The sequence below is a fragment of the Phyllobates terribilis genome, unplaced genomic scaffold (genome assembly GCF_046119375.1).
Source record: "Phyllobates terribilis strain yellow unplaced genomic scaffold, ASM4611937v1 Scaffold_1__5_contigs__length_1240528914, whole genome shotgun sequence".
NCBI lineage: Eukaryota > Metazoa > Chordata > Amphibia > Anura > Dendrobatidae > Phyllobates > Phyllobates terribilis.
Genome location: NW_027362761.1, coordinates 355821335 through 355841125, shown reverse-complemented (window position 1 = coordinate 355841125; position 19791 = coordinate 355821335). Strand labels below are relative to the sequence as shown.

Sequence of the window (19791 nt, the reverse complement as noted above, 5' to 3'; positions counted from 1 at the left end):
CTGAACTCCCACTCCTCCAACTCAGTTGTGTAAGCACCATCATTAATCCTAATGATAATACTGAAAGGGAGCAAAGGAGTGGAGGATCTCTATAATGGCACAGTGCTCTATGCTGCATGTTCCACATGTCACAGCAGTACAAATTACACAGCAAACTCAGCGAGAGAACCAAAGGGGTATAAATGAGAAAAATTATGCAAGATAAGGCACATAACCTTGTACATAAGAAACAGGGAATGTTACTCCCTCATAATGCTAGAATACCGTATATATACTGATATTATACTACTATATATAGTGCTATACTAATATAATAAAAGCTCTTACAATATGGAATCTGGATGATGATAGTATAGCATTTCCAGTCAATAATAGTAACTGACAGTCAGGGCACCAGATCTAATAGAACATATTTAAAGAGGTTGTCCACTACTTTATCATTGATGACCTATCCTTAGGATAGAACATCAATGTCACCCCCCGCCAATCATTTGTTCTTGGGGTCATCTGCCGCTGACCGGAACTGCTCAACTGCGGAGCTGCTCAGTCTTCTGATAGTGGCCGCGGCCGGGTACTGCACATCTGCCTCCTATTGATTTGAATCAGTGGGGGTACCCAGCCGTGGCCCCTATCAGAAGTCGGAGAAGTTCTGCAAATGAACATTTTCGGCCGGCGGCTGCTGATGCCAAGAACAGATAATTGGCAGAGATATCGGGTGTTGGACCCCTACCGATCAGATAAAGTAGTGGAGAACCTGTTAAAGGCCACGGCCCCACTATCAGTATTTGGTCAGTATTTTTTCTCAGGAGTAGGAGCCAAAACCAGGTGAGGAACAATCAGAGAAAAAGTATAATAGAAACAAGTCACCAATTCTACATTTATCACCCACTCCTGGTTTTGTCTCCCACTCCTGAGAAAAAATACTGACCGAATACAGATAGTGGGGCCGTGGCCTAAGACGAAGCCTTTACATGACTAAAAACCATATTCTCATTTTTGCAACAGTACAAAAAAAAATTGCACCACAACAACCATTTTCCTATTATACTATTTTCTGATTATTTGTAGCCATGGTTTAAGGTGTAAGCTACATAAAGAAGTAAAATATAAAAGTGATTTTCCGGTTTTAGAAAACTCCTTTCCCCTTGCTTCAGCTTGCTGTTTTTTTTAAATAAAATAAAAAACAAACTGCGCTTTACTCACTCTCCACAGGTCCAGCGCGGAGTCTCCTGTGCCTGTTATTGTGTACAAACAGATAACACGTTGATAGCGCTGCAGCTAATCAGTGAGTTCAACAGCTCATGCAATTTACTCGAGCAGAGCAGCCGCGTTCAGTTATTGGCTGCAATAACAGACACTGGGAGCAGCGGCGGAGACTCAGTGCCTGACCCCTGTAGGGTGAGAAAAGCACAGGGTTTTTTTTTTTTTAAACAAACTGTAGATGGACAAGAGGGGTTTCTGAAAACTCCTGATATAATCTGTCATTTTAAACAGGTCTCCATCCATATCCATATCTCCGGACATATCATTGGTGCAACCTGTGCAGCCGCACAGGGGCCCTTGAGATAAGAGGCCACCTTCAAAGTAGCAAGCAGCTTCTATCATAGAACTATTGGACTGTAAAGGGCCCATATACTGTTCTTGCACAGGGGCCCTTTTCAGTATCCAACACTCTGTGAGTTTTATATTCATTTCTAATGATATTCCTTTTTTTCCCCTAGTGATCTGTAGGTTATGCCATCACTTTATGATCGGTGGGGATGCATTCTCTGGGACCCACAACAATCCTGAGAATTAAGAGCCTGCAGCATCCGCCCTACCTTTTAACAGATAAAAAAAAAAAACATGTTCATTTACTGCTGTTATACCTCAGAGATGACTTGACTAATACATGTAAATCTGTATGTAAGAAAAAAAATCACATTAGCTGAATATGACATCCATATTTGTACTTAAAAATTCTTGTTCCTTTCCTATTCTTTTCATTCTTACAAATTTCATATTTTGTCTTTTTTTCGCTTGTTTGTGCAAGTCGTGACAAAGTAGAAGATTACAATGGGGAACAAGATAAAGACTCACTTGGATACCAGTGAAAAGGCTTCTGAGCAGATGGCTGGGCAGGGAACAAGCCTGACTGCAATGTGTCCTAATGCCGCTGGGTAATGCACCCTCATTACGGTGTCAAACACAGACTTGATGGTATTGACGTCACCCTGCTTGGAATTCTGATCTCCACTGCCAGTATCCAGGATGTTACCTCCATGAAGTACCAGGATTAGCACATGGACTTTACATGGTTGCATGGACGCTTGTGCTGATTCATCCTATATGAAACAAAAATAATTAGTTATCTACTCTGCCATAGATTGTATATTGTTTCCAGTCTGCCTATTGGGTACTAACAGTTAACTCATATATAACATTGCACATGGCATGCAATTCACAAAGCAACCCAACTCAAATTACTATTCTAAAACATTAGTATGGCAAGCACCAACCAAAGAAAGCAAACACTTCTAAATTCCATTCTAATATTTGGTTATTAAATGTTTCACATTTACTTCTCTTAACATAAAGCCTTGCCTTACCTAATGGGAAAAAAATATCATGTAATAAGATCAAATAGATCATGTTAGACATCTGTAAGTTATTACACATGAAGAAGTCCAATTATAAAAAAGATTGGTAACTAATAACGTTCTAAAAATAAAAAAAAATAGTCAAAACTTCTAAAGCAACGTTCATACAGTACAGCTCTGTAACAATAAATGCCTTACTTCAGTACATTTTTCATTACCTTATACCAAAATATTTTTCAGGAATTTATATTCTGATTAAACATATTGTCAGTCCAATAACCTGGGATAAACATCTTGGTTGAAGAAAATGTTGAAGCGAAATAAATTATCCATACTTGTCTTTTGGGGACATTTTATTTTACATTGTCCATGAAACCAGTGATACATGGAGAGACATATCCCTACTCTCAGAGCCTATAATACGAACGCTGGGTTCCCAAGAAGTGGCCACGATGCAGGAAAAAAAAAAACAAGGTTGACGTGTAGAATTACGGCTAATCAGCGCAGTTATCAAATTGTTGTTTATTTTAGGGGTGAGTTCACACATATTAGATTTTGTTTCACGACTTTCTGCAACGATCCCCTTCATTTGAATGGATTAGGCAGAAAATACTCCAAAATAATCACATTCAAATGAATGGAAATTATTTTCAATTTCAGAAATTTCTGAAAGAAAATGTCAACAATCACGTGTTTGGGGGGTAAGGCCATGTTCACAATCAGAGGAAAAGTATAATAGAAACACCTCACCACGTCTGCATTTTTCACCCACTCCTGGTTTTGGATTGTAAATACCGATGTAAAATACTGACCAATTATTGAAGGTGTGAACATGGCCTAAACCTGCTGAGTACCTGCAAATCGGCATAGCTATTTACAATATTCATATGTTGGAAATTTGTGATAAATCCACGTGCTGGCATGGATTAGACTGCATCATGTCCACAACCAGTAAATCCAGCCGAAATTGCTCTCGCTTTCTTTTAACCGATTGCGCCAGCTGTCTTACTGAAGGTCAGCTCTAATTTTCTGCTGCTCAGAGATAAAGCAAGTCCAAACAGTTAAAAGTTTTCTGTGAACAAGCATGATTCTGTGTTTATATGCATGCAGCCTGTGATTTACACAAAGGGAATGTGTTAAGCAACAGATAAGAAATTTGTTGCCATGAAAAAACACATCTGCTGCTCAGAAGAAGCAGAGATTCAGGCAGCACATATGAGGTTGTTGGTCAGAGGCACTGCTAGTTATAGGAAGTGCTTGCAAAATGAAACCATTCCTTACTAGCTTTTAAAATTTGTAATAATCCAATTACTTTTAATGAATCTGTTTTATTTTATTAGGTTGCTAATTAATTTTGTGAATTGTTATATGTATAAGGATCCGTCCACATGAAACTTACGACACGTTCCATACTCCATTGTGCAAAGTTTGCTTAAGATTCTGCTGCAGAAAAGCAATAACTGTTTAATATTCTACATTTAATTAATGTTTAATACTCACAGCATAAATTGATAACAGTGGTACGGTAATAAGTATTTCAGATCCGTGTGAACAAGCCTTAGCCATCTCACAACCAACCTTAAGGCTCTTTCACATGCCCTGATACAGTGCATTGTGAAAGTATTTGGCCCCTTTTAACTTTTCTACCTTTTGCCACATTTCTGGCTTCAACCATAAAGATATAAAATTCTAATTTTTTGGGGAAGAATCAACAAGAAGTGGGACACAATCGTGAAGTGGAACGAAATTTATTGGATATTTTAAACTTTTTTAACAAATTAAAAACTGAAAAGTGGGGCGTGCAATATTATTCGGCCCCCTTGAGTTAATACTTTGTAGCGCCACCTTTTGCTGCGATTACAGCTGCAAGTCGCTTGGGGTATGTCTCTATCAGTTTTGCACATCGAGAGGCTGAAATTCTTGTCCATTCTTCCTTGCAAAACAGCTCAAGTTCATTGAGGTCGGATGGAAGGCGTTTGTGAACAGCAGTTTTCAGCTCTTTCCACAGATTCTCGATTGGATTCAGGTCTGGACTTTGACTTGGCCATTCTAACACCTGGATACGTTTATTTTTGAACCATTCCATTGTAGATTTTGCTTTATGTTTGGGATCATTGTCTTGTTGGAAGATAAATCTCCGTCCCAGTCTCAGGTCTTTTGCAGACTCAAACAGGTTTTCTTCCAGAATGGTCCTGTATTTGGCTCCGTCCATCTTCCCATCAATTTTAACCATCTTCCCTGTCCCTGCTGAAGAAAAGCAGGCCCAAACCATGATGCTGGGGATGGTGTTTTGAGGGTGATGAACTGTGTTGCTTTTACGCCAAACATATCGTTTTGCATTGTGGCCAAAAAGTTCGATTTTGGTTTCATCTGACCAGAGCACCTTATTCCACATATTTGGTGTGTCTCCCAGGTGGCTTGTGGCAAACTTCAATCGAGACTTTTTATGGATATCTTTGAGAAATGGCTTTCTTCTTGCCGCTCTTCCATAAAGGCCAGTGTACGACTGATTGTTGTCCTATGGACAGACTCTCCCACCTCAGCTGTAGATCTCTGCAGTTCATCCAGAATGATCATGGGCCTTTTGGCTGCATCTCTGATCAGTCTTCTCCTTGTTCGAGATGAAAGTTTAGAGGGACAGCGGGGTCTTGGTAGATTTGAAGTGGTCTGATACTCCTTCCATATGATCGCTTGCACAGTGCTCCTTGAGATGTTTAAAACTTGGGAAATCTTTTTGTATCCAAATCCGGCTTTAAACTTCGCCACAACAGTATCTCGGACCTGCCTGGTGTGTTCCTTGGTCTTCATGATGCTCTCTGCACTTGAAACAGAACCCTGAGACTATCACAGAGCAGGTGCATTTATACGGAGACTTGATTACACACAGGTGGATTCTATTTATCATTACCAGTCATTTAGGACAACATTGGATCATTCAGAGATCCTCACTGAACTTCTGGAGTGAGTTTGCTGCACTGAGAGTAAAGGGGCCGAATAATATTGCACGCCCCACTTTTCAGTTTTTAATTTGTTAAAAAAGTTTAAAAATATCCAATAAATTTCGTTCCACTTCACGAATGTGTCCCACTTGTTGTTGATTCTTCCCCAAAAAATTAGAATTTTATATCTTTATGTCTGAAGCCAGAAATGTGACAAAAGCTAGAAAAGTTCAAGGGGGCCAAATACTTTCACAATGCATTGTATTTCCAGTACTGGAAAAAACAGTACCGGAGATATCCGTGTACGTGTGCACCTCTGTGGCAACCGTGAGCCGCCTGTGTGCCGCATCAGGAGCGCACGTACCGCCGCCTGGGAATCAGCGTACAGTTAGCGCTGTTCCCAAGAGCCGGGTGCTGAACGCTGCCCTCATCATTGTCCCCTGCTTGCGCTGCGATCAGCACCAACAGGGGACCATGATGAGAGTAGTATTCTGCTACCGCAGTGTCCAACTGTATAAATAAGAAAATAAAAAATCCTTATACTCACCTGTCTAAGAGTCCCCCACTGTAATCTATGCGGCCGCTCATGCCGAGGAGCCAGGGAAAATGAGCCGCTCCAGCGAGCGGGTCCCTGCACTGTGCGGAGCTCACTGAGTGACAGGACACCGCTCCTGAGCTCAGCACAGAGTAGGTCAGAGGATTACAGCAGGGGACATCTCCGGACAGGTGAGTATGGGATTTTATTATTTTATTCTTATTTTTGCACATGGACACTGTGGGAGCAGACTACTACTCCCAACACTGTCCCTTGCTCGTGCAGATCACAGAGCGAGCAAGGGACAATGATTAGGGTAGAGTTCAGCACCCGGCGCTTGGGAACAGCGCTAACTGTACCGCTGATTCCCAAACGCCGGTACGTGTCACACGGATGGCATCCAATGTGTTTACACGGACCCATTGACTTGAATGGGTCTGTGTGATCCGTGCTGCCGGCCAAAAACGGACATGTCTATGTGTGGATCACAAGAACCGTAGAAACACACTGACATGTGTGCAGACCATTCAAATGAATGGGTTTACGTGTATCAGTGTCTCCAGTATGTGTGGAAACTGTTACCACACGTACCGGACACACTGATGTGTGAAAGGGCCCTTAGCTGCAGCAAACTATTGCTCTATGAGCTTTTTCTGACAACCGTATTTACGGTCCGATTGCAGTCCATGAAAAAAACAGACAGCACTCGGACCAATGTTATTTAATGGGGTAGTGCAGATGAGCGAGTTTTTTCACTGCCCAAATCTGCATGTGAAAAAAAACACAGCATACACTAGTTTCTTCCATAAATTGGATGAGACTTGCCCATTCAAGTCTATCGGTGTGTAAAAAAAAAATAAAAAAAATCCCTAGATATGAGCGAACCGGATTTTAAAAGTTCAACGTTTGTACCGGACAGTTAGGGTCTGGCACTAAACGCTGAACACAGACTTCTCCCGGAAGTCCATTCAATGTTCGGGAGGAGAGAGACCGAGAGAGAAAGAGACAGACAGACAGAGAGAGAGACTAAGGCCACGGCCCCACAATCATTATTTGGTCAGTATTCAGTCAATAATTTTTCTCAGGAGTAGGAGCCAAAACCAGGTGAGGAACAATCAGAGAAAAGGTATCATAGAAAAACGTCACCAATTCTGCATTTATCACCCACTCCTGGTTTTGGCTCCCACTCCTGAGAAAAAATACTGACCGAATACTGACCAAATACTGATAGTGGGGCTGTGGCCTAAAGGTCAGGTACCAGAACCCGAATTTCCACGGGTCCACTCATTCCTAATTATAGCATCTGATTTTTATGGATACATTCCAATTCTGTAACATAAAAAATTGTAAATGGTCATAAAAATGATTAATAGCTGCTGCTGTAAGAAAAACTGATTGTATACTGACTGCACAAGGATGACAAGTAAGAAAAAGAAATCATCCCTCTATTCTGAATGAAACGGACTTATTTTTTTATACACTCGTGTGAACCTCCCTCCCTATAAGTGGGGATTTGCATGAAGTTGTTTTTTTTGTTTTGTTTTCCTTTTACTTCAATAAAAGAGGCCTGAGGCGAGAAAACTGCACGTCAAAACAGTTTTTACAAGCAGTACAGCGTTCATGATTTCCCATTACGTGAGAATACTCAGACCGAGGTGTTAACTAATCAATGGAGGAATAATATGCAATCTAAGTACTAAACAAACATGCTGTATAGCAATATTCACTGTCAGCAGCTCCATTATAACCTCCACGTGGAAGGAGAAATTTAATTTTATTCTATGCAACATAGAAACAAAGACACATCCGCAAAAAAAATAAAATACATCAACATGATGTATTAAAAAAAATTGCACATTGGCTGACTAAATAGTTATTAATATTCACACATGACAAATTGATACATCAATACATTTCCGCTAGCAATTAACTTGTCAGCTATACTTTACAAAATATATAAGTATTAGGTTCATAGTAGCAATAATACTAGCTTGGATTGTTCCAGGTCCTCCCACGTGACTTTTGCTTCATCATTCAATAATGGGTCATATTTCTGGCCAACATCTGCTATATAGTTTGCCAGACAGGCTCTAGCTAGATGACTGCCAGAGACTTATCAAGAATAAAAACCCCTCAGGTTAAAAGACCAGACTATTTTGCTCATTTTTACACATTTGAAAGATATATACAAGCGCATAAGAACTATTAATTGTAATTGGTTATTGGGAGAGAGGAACACTCTGAAACATAATGGAATGTTATTATATTGTCTGCATCTTACAATATGTACAGTTTGTTTATATATACAAAAAAAATTATACAACACAAACACACACATATATATCAACATATACACACAGTGCTCAGCATAAATGACTACACCCCCTTTGAAAATTAAGATTTTAATCAATATCTCACTGAACAGGAGAACAATTTTGAAAATTTTGACAAGACTACATTTCGTGGAACATTTTTTTAACCCATAGTATGAAAGTAAGATTATAAGGTTAATAATATAACTTTCATTACAACATCTTCAGTTTAACTCAAATTAGTTGATGCAGAAAATGAATAAACCCCACATCAAAAACAACTACATCTAGTATTTTGTATGACCTCCACAGTACCAAGTCTTCAAGCCATGGAAGGAACAAGTTGGCAACATACTGCAACATCTATCTTTTCCCATTCTTCAAGAATGATGTATTTTAGAGCCTGGATGCTGGATGGAGTGTGGTGCTCAACTTGTCACTTCTGAATTCCCCATAGGTATTCGATTGGGTTCAGATCAGGAGACATACAGTAGTGTTCAAAATAATAGCAGTCCAATATGATGAACCAGATTAATCACTGTTTTTGGTATAAATTATATTACCACATGTCAAACAATTTACCAGTTGGTGCAGTAGATTCTAAGAAAACCTCAGCATTCATGATCTGCATGTTTTTGAGTCTGTGTATTTGAATAATTGAAAGGATGTGTGTTCAAAATAATAGCAGTGTGGAGTTCAATTAGTGAGGTCAATCATTCTGAGAAGAAACAAATGTGAATCAGGTGGCCCATATTTAAGGGTGAAGCCAACACATGTTGTACATGCATTTCTCCTTGAAAGCCTGAGAAATATGGGTCGTTCGAGACATTGTTCAGAAGAACAGCGTACTTTGAATAAAAAGTTGATAGGAGAGAGTAAAACTTAAAAAGAAGTGCATACAATGATAGGCTGTTCAGCTAAAATAATCTCCAATGCTTTAAAATGGAAAGCAAAACCAGAGAGACGTGGAAGAAAACGGAAGACTGTCATTCGAATGGATCGAAGAATGGCAAAGGCTCAGCCAATGATCAGCTTCAGGATGATCAAAGACAGTCTCAAGTTACCTGTGAGTACTGTGACAGTTAGAAGACGCCTATGTGAAGCTAATCTCTTAGCAAGAAGTCCCCGCAAAGTCCCACTGTTAAAAAAAAAGACATGTACTGAAGCAGATACAAGTTGCCAAAGAACACATCAACTGGCCTAAAGAGAAATGGAGAAACATTTTGTTGACTGATGAAAGTAAAATTGTTCTTTTTGGGTCAAGAGGCACAGACAGTTCGTCAGACGACCCCCAAACTCTTGATTCCAGTCCAACAAAATTTAGGTTATGGAGTGGCCAGCCCAATCCCCGGACTTTAATCCGATAGAACTCTTGTGGGCGACATCAAAAATGCAGTTTCTGAGGCAAAGCCAACAAATGCCAAAAAACTGTGGGATGTAGTCAAAGCATCCTGGGCTGGTATAACAGTTGACAGGTGCCAGAAGTTGGTTGACTCTATGCAACATAGATGTGAAGCAGTTCTAAAAAACTGTGGGTATACAACTAAATATTAGGTTAGTGATTCACAGGAATGGCAAATCCTAAAAAAATAGTACATATTGTGAGGTTATAAAGACAAATGCAGACACTGCTATTTTTTTTGAACAGCCCATTATTCATTTTTTGTTATTTTCTGTAAAGTAGTTAAAAATTACGGTATTTTTCGGACCATAAGACACACTCCCCCCCCCCCCTCAAATTTGGGGGGAAAAGGGGGTGCGTCTTATGGTCCGAATGTAGTCCAAATATAGTTTTTATAGAGCTTACTGTGTGGTGTGGGGTGGAGGCAGCAGCGGCGGCGTGGTCGCACTGAAGGGAGCATGGTCGCAAGAAGGCTCACATAGCAAAATCAGCGGCGCCGCCATTAATTCACTATTGCCGTGTTAGACTGCAGAAAGTGGGCAGTCTCCGGTCCAGAACACGTGCTGCAGTGACGTTACAAAAGAGGCCGGGGCAACACAGAACAGCACAGCGCGCAGTCCCCCCGGCCCTGCCTCTTTTGTAACGTCACTGCAGCATGTGTGGCGGTCTCCGGTCAAGAACACATGCTGCAGTGACGTTACAAAAGAGGCAGGGGGGACTGCGCGCTGTACTGTTCTGTGTTGCCCCGGCCCTGCAGCACGTGATCTGGACCGGAGACCGCCCACTAACTCCTGTCTAACGTGGCCATAATGAATTCATAACAGCGCTGCTGATTTCTGTTCCATGATCCATCTCCCTGCAGTGCGACCCCACCGCTTCCTGCCTAGCGCGGTCCAGACAAGAAACAGTGAGGCAAGCATTATACTGTAGATTAAGTTTAAGCACACACAGCAAAACACTACCGCTGTGGTGAACTATAACTTCCAGCATGCCATAGGAGCTGCATGACATGCTAGGAGTTATAGTTCTCCTCAGGAAAACCACATGACAAATATGGGGTGAATTATAACTCCCAGCATGCCATAGGAGCTGAAGAATATGCCGGGAGTTACAGTTCTCATTTTTTGCTTCAAAAGTTTTTTCCCCTATTTTCCACCTCTAAAACCTGGGTGTGTCTTATGGTCCGGTGTGTCTTATAGTCTGAAAAATACGGTACATTTCTCTTCATGTTTTCAATTAGAAAACAGTGTGCAATGTTCCCAATGCATGGAAATAAAAACTAGTATAAAGATTTTGTGAGTAACTCATGTTTTTGAACACATTGGTATTATTTTGAACACTACTGTATCTGTCCATTGAATCACAGTCACCCTGCTATTCTTCAGAAATGCAACAGATGTGTTTTTGATCATTGCACTGTTTCACCGTAGGCACCATGCATTTAGAAAACTGAATTTAGAAAAATGCATGGTGCCTACAGTGTAGCATGGTAATGGCAGTGTCCTTACGTGGGGCTGAATGAGTGCTGCTGGTGGGGAGCTACACTTTGTTGATGGTATCATGAATTCATAGATGCACTGCTCTATACTGAAAGAGAAGATGATACCATCACGCGTACAATGATCCAAGACATACATCTAAGGCCACTGCTGCATTTCTGAAGAACAGCGTGAAAGTGATTCAGTGGCCAAGTGTCTCTTGATCTGAACCCAACTGAACACCTATGGGGAATTCTGAAGAGACTAGTTGAGCGTCACTCTCCATCCAGCATCCAGCCTCTAAAAGAGGTCGTTCTTGAAGAATAGAAAAAGATAGATGTTGCAATATGTCGCCAACTTGTTCATTCCATGCCTAGAAGACTTGGTGCCGTCCTTAAAAATCATGGAGGTCATACAAAATACTAGATGTATTGTACCAGGTGTTGGGTGTATTCCTATTTGCATTAACTAATTTGAGTAAAACTGGAGATTTTGTAATAAAAGTTATATTATTAACCTTACTTCCATGTTATGGGTTAAACAAAATTGTCTTGTCAAATTTTTTTAAACTGTTCTCGTGCTCAGTGATATATTGATTCAAATCTACTTTTCAAATGGGTGTACTCATTTATGCTGAACAATGTTTATATATACATATATATCTTTAAAAAAGATAAATAAATATATATATATATATATATATAAATTTATATACACATCTATATAAAAAAAATATTTTTTTGTGCCAAACTGAGGCCCCCTTCTCCTATATCAAAATAAAAGGGTGTACGAGTGTGTGAATGTAATACGAGTCCTTCGTACATATAGCACTTATATAACAAATACCAATATTTCAATGTAATTACAATAGATAGCTAGCATAATTAGCATAATCTTGCCAATACATGTCTGACACTGTAAAACTTAATATGTGCGGTATACCATTAAGCATATACTGTCCATTTTATTGATTTTTATTGATACGTTATTGATAAAAACATGCATACCAAAATATACAAATCAATGTTCAGCCAAAGCAAGTCCATGATTTAAGGTTTAGTCTAAAATACTCATCACAAGACGTCCCACCAAAACATGCTACATATACTAGTAACGTATAATCTATACACATAAGCATGTGCTATATCTACGGGATATCTTTTTCAGATTTGCATCAAGCAGTTATTGCCTTGACTTTGTTTAGTAAGTACTTTTTGCAAACAGAAAAAAATGTGGTCTGATCTAGAGCAGCTACATTTTCTTGTACTTACTGAAGCCAAAGCTGGGGAACTTGTAATGACATTTGTAAGAGTGACAGCTGGAATGCTGGGAATGACTTGTGCATGGAGAACAGCTGTGTGCCTCTGCACAGAAAAGCACAAACACAACTCAGTCCCCGGATTGGTTTGGAAACAAGAAATTGCAGATATAAAGAAAAAGAGCCATAAGAAAAAGAGCCAAACTAAGCAGGATTACAGTAGAGCTCGCAGGGTGTCATCTATTTGCCCGCTTTAATATCTTTGCATGTTTAATAGGGTATATAGACGATAGCATGAATTTTTTCGAAAAGCAAAACCCACATTGACAGAAGAATTCGGTGAGTGTTCATTGCTCAGTAAAAAAAAAAAAAAGAGGAGACATCAGACAGATAGATGCATGTGAAATGTGCAGCTTCATGTGTGAGATCTGAATTACTCCTCAATGAAGTCACACTACTGGGACATCCAAGATAGATGTCTCTCCGGCTATATCAATATTACGTTATAAATAATCCCATATTTAATATCCAGAAACCAGAAGGGGAACAAAAAAAAGGAGACTACAAAGTCAAGACATTGTAGCACATTCCTGAAGATAGCAAGTGACAACTGTTAATAGGTAAATAGTGGGGATGAGCTGAACAATCCCAAATGCCAAGGCCAATAGAGAAATATTATACTGTAAATTAATTACGTGTGTATACACACACACTATTTTTAAAGCATTCTTACTTTGCAGCATTTCTTTCCTACATTTGAACAGTAATGTTTGTATATTGTAGAAGTGTGTGTGTATATATATACACATATAGATATCTATATAGATATACATATCTATATGTGTATATTTACATATACGGGGTGGGCCATTTATATGGATACACCTAAATTAAATGGGAATGGTTGGTGATATCAACCTCCTGTTTGTGGCACATTAGTATATGGGAGGGGGGAAACTTTTCCAGATGGGTGGTGACCATGGCGACCATTTTGAAGTCGGCCATTTTGGATCCAACTTTATTTTTTTAAATGGGAAGAGGGTCATGTGACATATCAAACTTATTGAGAATTTCATAAGAAAAACAATGGTGTGCGTGGTTTTAACGTAACTTTATTCTTTCATGAGTTTTTTACAAGTTTATGACCACTTATAAAATGTGTTCAAAGTGCAGCCCATTGTGTTGGATTGTAAATGCAACCCTCTTATCCCACTCTTGACACACTGATAGCAACACCGCAGAAGAAATGCTAGCACAGGCTTCCAGTATCCGTTGTTTCAGATACTTCACATCTCGTATGTTGATGGTATGGTGTGGTATATGGGGTACAAAGATAGTGGGGCCATTCTTCATCAATGGAAACCTCAATGCCACTAGATATCTGAAATTGCTACATGATGATGTGTTGCCCTCTTTATGTTTTTCCAACAAGATGGTGCACCACCACATTATGGGTGTCAGGTCCGAGCATTCCTACATGAACAGTTTCCTGGAAAGTGGATTGGTCGTCGTGGGCCAGTTGAATGGCCACCAAGGTCTCCCGATCGAACCCCCTAAGACTTTTATCTTTGGGGTCATCTGAAGGCAATTGTCTATGCTGTGAAGATATGAGATGTGAAGCATCTGAAACAACGGTTACTGGAAGCCTGTGCTAGCATTTCTTCTGCGGTGCTGCTATCAGTGTGTCAAGAGTGGAAGAAGAGGGTTGCATTGACAATCCAACACAATGGGCAGCACTTTGAACACATTTTATAAATGGTCATAACCTTGTAAAAAACTCATGAAAGAATAAAGTTACGTTAAAACCAAGCACACCATTGTTTCTCTTATGAAATTCCCAATAAGTTTGATGTATCACATGACCCTCTTCCCATTGAAAAAAATAAAGTTGGATCCAAAATGGCCAGCTTCAAAATGGCCGCCATGGTCACCATCCATCTGGAAAAGTTTCCCTCCTCCCATATACTAATGTGCCACGAACAGGAGGTTGATATCACCAACCATTCCCATTTAATTTAGGTGTATCCATATAACTGGCCCACCCTGTATACATACACATATATACAGCATACACACACACGGCTTGGTTCCTCGGTGCATTTTGTTATAAAGATAGAGAAACAAACCAAGTGCTGAGTCTCTGCTGCTGCTCCGGTATTGGCTGCGACTCGCGTCGTGTCGTCAACAGCCAATCATTGAATTCAGTGGCTTTGTAGAGGGCACGTTACGCCTATGTGGAAAGAGCAGCTCAGCTGACTGATTGGCTGCCACGTTGATAAGATAACATCATCCAATATCAGACAAGGGAACTGCGGCAGAGACTCAGCACAGGAGCCGGAGACGGTAGGTAAAACATAATTTGCTTTTTTTTTTTATAACTGCGCCCGGGGACCAAGATTTTCTGAAAGGGGACAACTCCGTTAATAATTTATTTTTTACCAGTTAACAAAATGCAAAGTGAATGAACAAAAGAGTAATATAAATCAAAAGAATACTTGGTGTGACCACCCTTTGTTTTCAAAACAGCATAAATCCTTCTAGGCACACTTCCACAAAGTCAGGGACTTGGAAGATTATAGTCAGGTGTATGAGTAACCAATTATACCAAACTGGTGATAATGCTCATCATTTTCATAAATAGGTTGAAACACAGTCAGAAACCGCATCAGAAACAGCGTGTATTAGCTTTAAAACTGGATGAGAAACAACCAAACTCTGCTACAAAGGTGAGGTTGTGGAAGACAGTATCATATCACAGGTCATACACAATAGAAAGACTGAGCACAGTAACAAGACAAGAGGTAGTTGTACTGCATCAGCAATGTCTCTCCCAGGTAAAGATTTCAAAGCAGTTTGGGATTTCAAGATGTGCTGTTCAAACTCTTTTGAAGAACCATGAATAAATGGGCAAGGTTGAGGACTGTAGACGCAGTAGTCGGTAAAGGAAACTAAGAGCAGCAGATGAAAAACACATCATGTATACTTTCCTTCAAAATCGGAAGATTTCCAGTAGTGCCATCAGATGAGAAGTGGCAACAAAGTGGGACCCAGCTACATTCATACTGTTAAAACTCTTACCACAAGCGGTCTTCATGAAAAAATTGAAACGAAAAATCTATACTTTCTAAATGAAAACAAGGTCAAGCAACTCAACTAAGCACAAAAACATAGGAACTTGGATGCACAAAAATGTCAGCAGGTGCTCTGGACCGACGAGTGAAAATATTTGAAATATTTGGCTGCAACAAGAGGCAGTTTGTTTACCGAAGTGCTGGAGAGCGGTACAATAATGAGTGTCTGCAGGCAACAGTGAAGCATGGTGGAGGTTCCTTGCAAGTTTTGGGCTGCATTTCAGAAAATGGTGTTGTGGATTTGGACAGGATTAATGGTGTACTACTTGCTGAGAAATACAGGCAGATGCTTATCCATCATGCAATACCTTCAGGGAGGTGTCTGTTTGGCTCCAAATGTATTCTGCAGATGGACAACAACGCCAAACATACAGCCAATGTCATTACAAACGATCTTCAGCACAAAAACAATAGGACGTCATGGAAATGATGATATGGCCCCCACAGAGACCTGATCTCAACCTCATTGAGTCTGTCTAGTATTCCATAAAAAGACAAAAGGATTTGCACAAGACTACATCTACAGAAGATCTGGGATTGGTTCGTCAACATGTTTGGAACAACCTCTTTGCTGAGTTGCTTCAAAAACTTTGTGCATGTGTACCTAGAATAATTGTTGGTGTTTTGAAGGCAAAGGGTGGTCACTCCAAGTATTGGTTTAATTAAATGTCTATTTTGTTGAATTTTCTTAAAATGATGAAAATAAACTATTAACAATTTTATTTTTGAAAGAATTCTTCCATATATACACAAAAAGTACTATGCAAATGTTTTAGACTTTGCAGCAAAAAATGCTGCAAAGTAATAATGTTTTAACAATTAGAAGTGTTAATAGTTAATATTTATAAATTAACAAAATGCAAATTTAATGAACAAAAGAAGAATATAAAGCAAATTAAGTTGTGGTGACCACCCTTTGCATTCAAAAGTGCATCAATTCTTCTAGGTATACATGCATATAGTTTTTGAAGGAATTCAGCAGGAAGGTTGTACCAAACATCTTGGAGAAATAGCCACAGATTCTCTGTGGATGTAGGATTGCACAAATCTTTCTGCCTCTTCATATGATCCCACATTAACTCGATCATGCTGAGATCAGGGATTTGTGTGGGGGGGGGGGGGGGGGGGGGGGGGCGGGGCACTTACTCACTTCCAGGACTCCTTGTTCTTCTTTATGCTGAATGTAGTTCTTAATGACATTGACTGTATGTTTGGGGTCATTGTCCTGCTTCAAAATACTTGTGGAAGCAATCAGATGCCTCCCTGATTTAAATGATGAATAAGTATTTGAATGTATTTCTCACCATTGAGGACACCATTAATCCAAACCAAATCCCAACTCCATTTGCTGAAATGAAGCCTCAAACTTGCAAAAGAACCTTCACCATGCTTCACTGCTGCCTGCAGAACAGTAGCATAGCTCACCAGGAGCTACCACCACTCTTAACTGTATAGCTTTGTAGACATAATCATAGCCCTGTGGGGCCATCAAACAATGTGGGGACTGCGGCGGGGGCCATCATACAGTGTTGGGACTACTGTGAGGATCATCATACAGTGTGGGAGGAATTATACTGTATATAGAGGAACTATGGAGACATCAGGATATCATACTGTGTATAGTGGAGCAATGGGAACATCATACTGTGTGGGGCCTTTGTGATCCATTATACTTTGTATAGGGGAGCTTTGGGCCCATCATACTGTGTATAGGGAAGCTGTGCTGTGGGTGCATCATACTATGCATAGGGTAGCTGTGGGGGCATCATACTGTGTCTGGGGGAGCTGTACATAGAGGAACTCTAGGGACATTATTACTGTACATAGGGGACCTCAGGGGACATTATTACTATACATGGGGGAAACTCCGGGGATACTATTAAAGTATGTGGTGGGGACTCAGGGGACATTATTACTGTACATTGGGCTACTCAGCAGACATTATTAAATGATAAGTGGGCACTTAAGCATTATTGTTATATACATTAATACTCAGGGTATTGTGACCGTCAAAGGGGCACACGAGTGGCATTACTATTCTTCAGGGGGCAAAATGCGGGCACTGTTTTCTAGGGCACTGCAACAATTCAATAATATCTTATAGGGACATTTTTACCATCTAAAACAGGGGTCTCAAACTCGTCTGGGTATATGGGCCGCACATGGAAAAAATTTGAATTTGGGGGGCCGCATTCTTTGTTCAATGTGACATTTTTAGTGATACCATTTTTTTTTGTATACACCTTTTGAACATTTTTGCCGTGTTTATTTTTTTATGGCTTGGGTCGTTATGGATGTGGCGATAATAAACGTGCACTTTTTTGTGTTTACTTTAGTTTACATATAAAACAGCATTTTTAGTGCCCAATATTTTTTCATGCTTTATTTTATTTTTTATTTTTTTTACAATTTTATTTCCCCCAATTGGCCACATACAGTAATATTGTCTTACAATTAGCATCATATAGTAATAATGGAAAACATCTTGTAGTAATGTTCCCCATCCAAGTCCCCATCTTGTACTAATGTGCCCCATCCAGGTCCCCATCCTGTGGCTATGTGCCCCATTCAGGTCCCCATCCTGTGGCAACGTTCCCAATCCTGGAGCCCATATTGTACTAATGTGCCTCATCCAGGTCCCCATCTTGGGGCTATGTGCCCCATCCAGGTCCCCATCCTGTGGCAATGTTCCCCATCCAGGTCCCCATCTTGTGGCTCTGGTACCCATCTTGTGGCTCTGGTCCCCATCTTGTGGCTCTGTGCCCCATCCAGGTCCCCATCTTGTGGCTCTGTGCCCCATCCAGGTCCCCATCTTGTGGCTATGTGCCCCATCCAGGTCCCCATCCTGTGGCAACGTTCCCCATCCTGGCACCCATCTTGTACTAATGTGCCTCATCCAGGTCCCCATCTTGTGGCTATGTGCCCCATCCAGGTCCACATCTTGTGGCTATGTGCCCCATCCAGGTCCCCATGTTGTGGCTCTGGTCCCCATCTTGTGGCTCTGTGCCCCATCCAGGTCCCCTCTTGTGGCTATGTGCCCCATCCAGGTCCCCTCTTGTGGCTATGTGCCCCATCCAGGTCCCCTCTTGTAGCTCTGTGCCCCCTGTGCTGTTCTTCACACACATAAAATAGAAAAAAAAAAGATGATTCTCACCTGTCCTCTGTTCCCTCGGCGGCCTTCCTGCAGATGTGGCCCGCAGGCACCACAGAGTCCGACCCCTTGACGATCCCGACCTGGTCCAGGAGGAGCCGCCGACAGCAGCGCTGCATTGCCGCACAGAGACTGTCTCCCAGCACAGCATTTTCAATGTCAGCCGCCGGCCAATCAGAGGCCAGCAGCTGACATCTGCATATGGCAATGACGTCATACTCGCTGCGCCGACACGCAGATATCAGCTGCTGGCCTCTGATTGGCCAGCGGCTGGCATTGGAAATGCTGTGCTGGGAGACTGTCTCTGCGCGGCAATTCAGCGCTGCTGTCGGCGGCTCCTCCTGGACCTGGTCGGGATCGTCAAGGGGTCTGTGCCTGCGGGCCGCATAAAGCAGCCTCAGGCTGTGTGCCCACGTAGCGTTTTTCAAGCGTTTTTGATGCGGAATTTCCGCAGCGGAAACGCTTGTAAAACGCTTGGTAACCCGCACCCCATGGTCCCCAATGGGATTCCGCAAGTTCTATGCACATGCTGCGGATTTTTCCGCAGCGTTTATGCTGCGTTCAAAAATCCGCAGCATGTCATTTAATTTTGCGTTTCCGCAAGCAGAATTGCCTTTGTCCAATGCATAAAAAACGCAAGGCAATTCCGCATGTGGAAAACGCGTGATAAACGCGCGAAAAATGCGCGATAAACGCGTGCGGAATTCCGCATGCGTTTTTCCGGGAGAGGACTTGCAGAAATGAAGCAGAAATTTTCTGCTTCATAAATGCAACGTGGGCACATAGCCTCAGGGGCCGCATGCGGCCCGCGGGCCGCGTGTTTGAGACCCCTGATCTAAAGGGAACAAAGGGTGCATTTTACTTTATAAGGTGAGTGTTGGTGGGCATTATTATGTGGGCACTGCTTTTCTTCAAATTATTTTTACAGATTTTTTTTAAGGGAGGGGAATACAATACGCACGAAAGGTTTTATATATCAAACATAAGACAGGTGGAAGAAAAGATA

The 19791-nt window shown here is 41.0% G+C and overlaps 1 protein-coding gene across 11 annotated transcripts in view; it reads right to left on the bottom strand.

Annotated features, from left to right (window-relative positions):
• PITPNM2 (phosphatidylinositol transfer protein membrane associated 2) overlaps window positions 1–19791 on the bottom strand; it is a 398693-nt gene that overhangs the window by 79630 nt on the left and 299272 nt on the right. For all 11 annotated transcript variants that reach the window (XM_073676202.1, XM_073676201.1, XM_073676209.1 and 8 more), the window contains one exon: window positions 2080–2324. In XM_073676202.1, the coding sequence (XP_073532303.1) occupies window positions 2080–2324 (245 nt within the window). The remainder of the gene's footprint in view (window positions 1–2079; window positions 2325–19791) is intronic.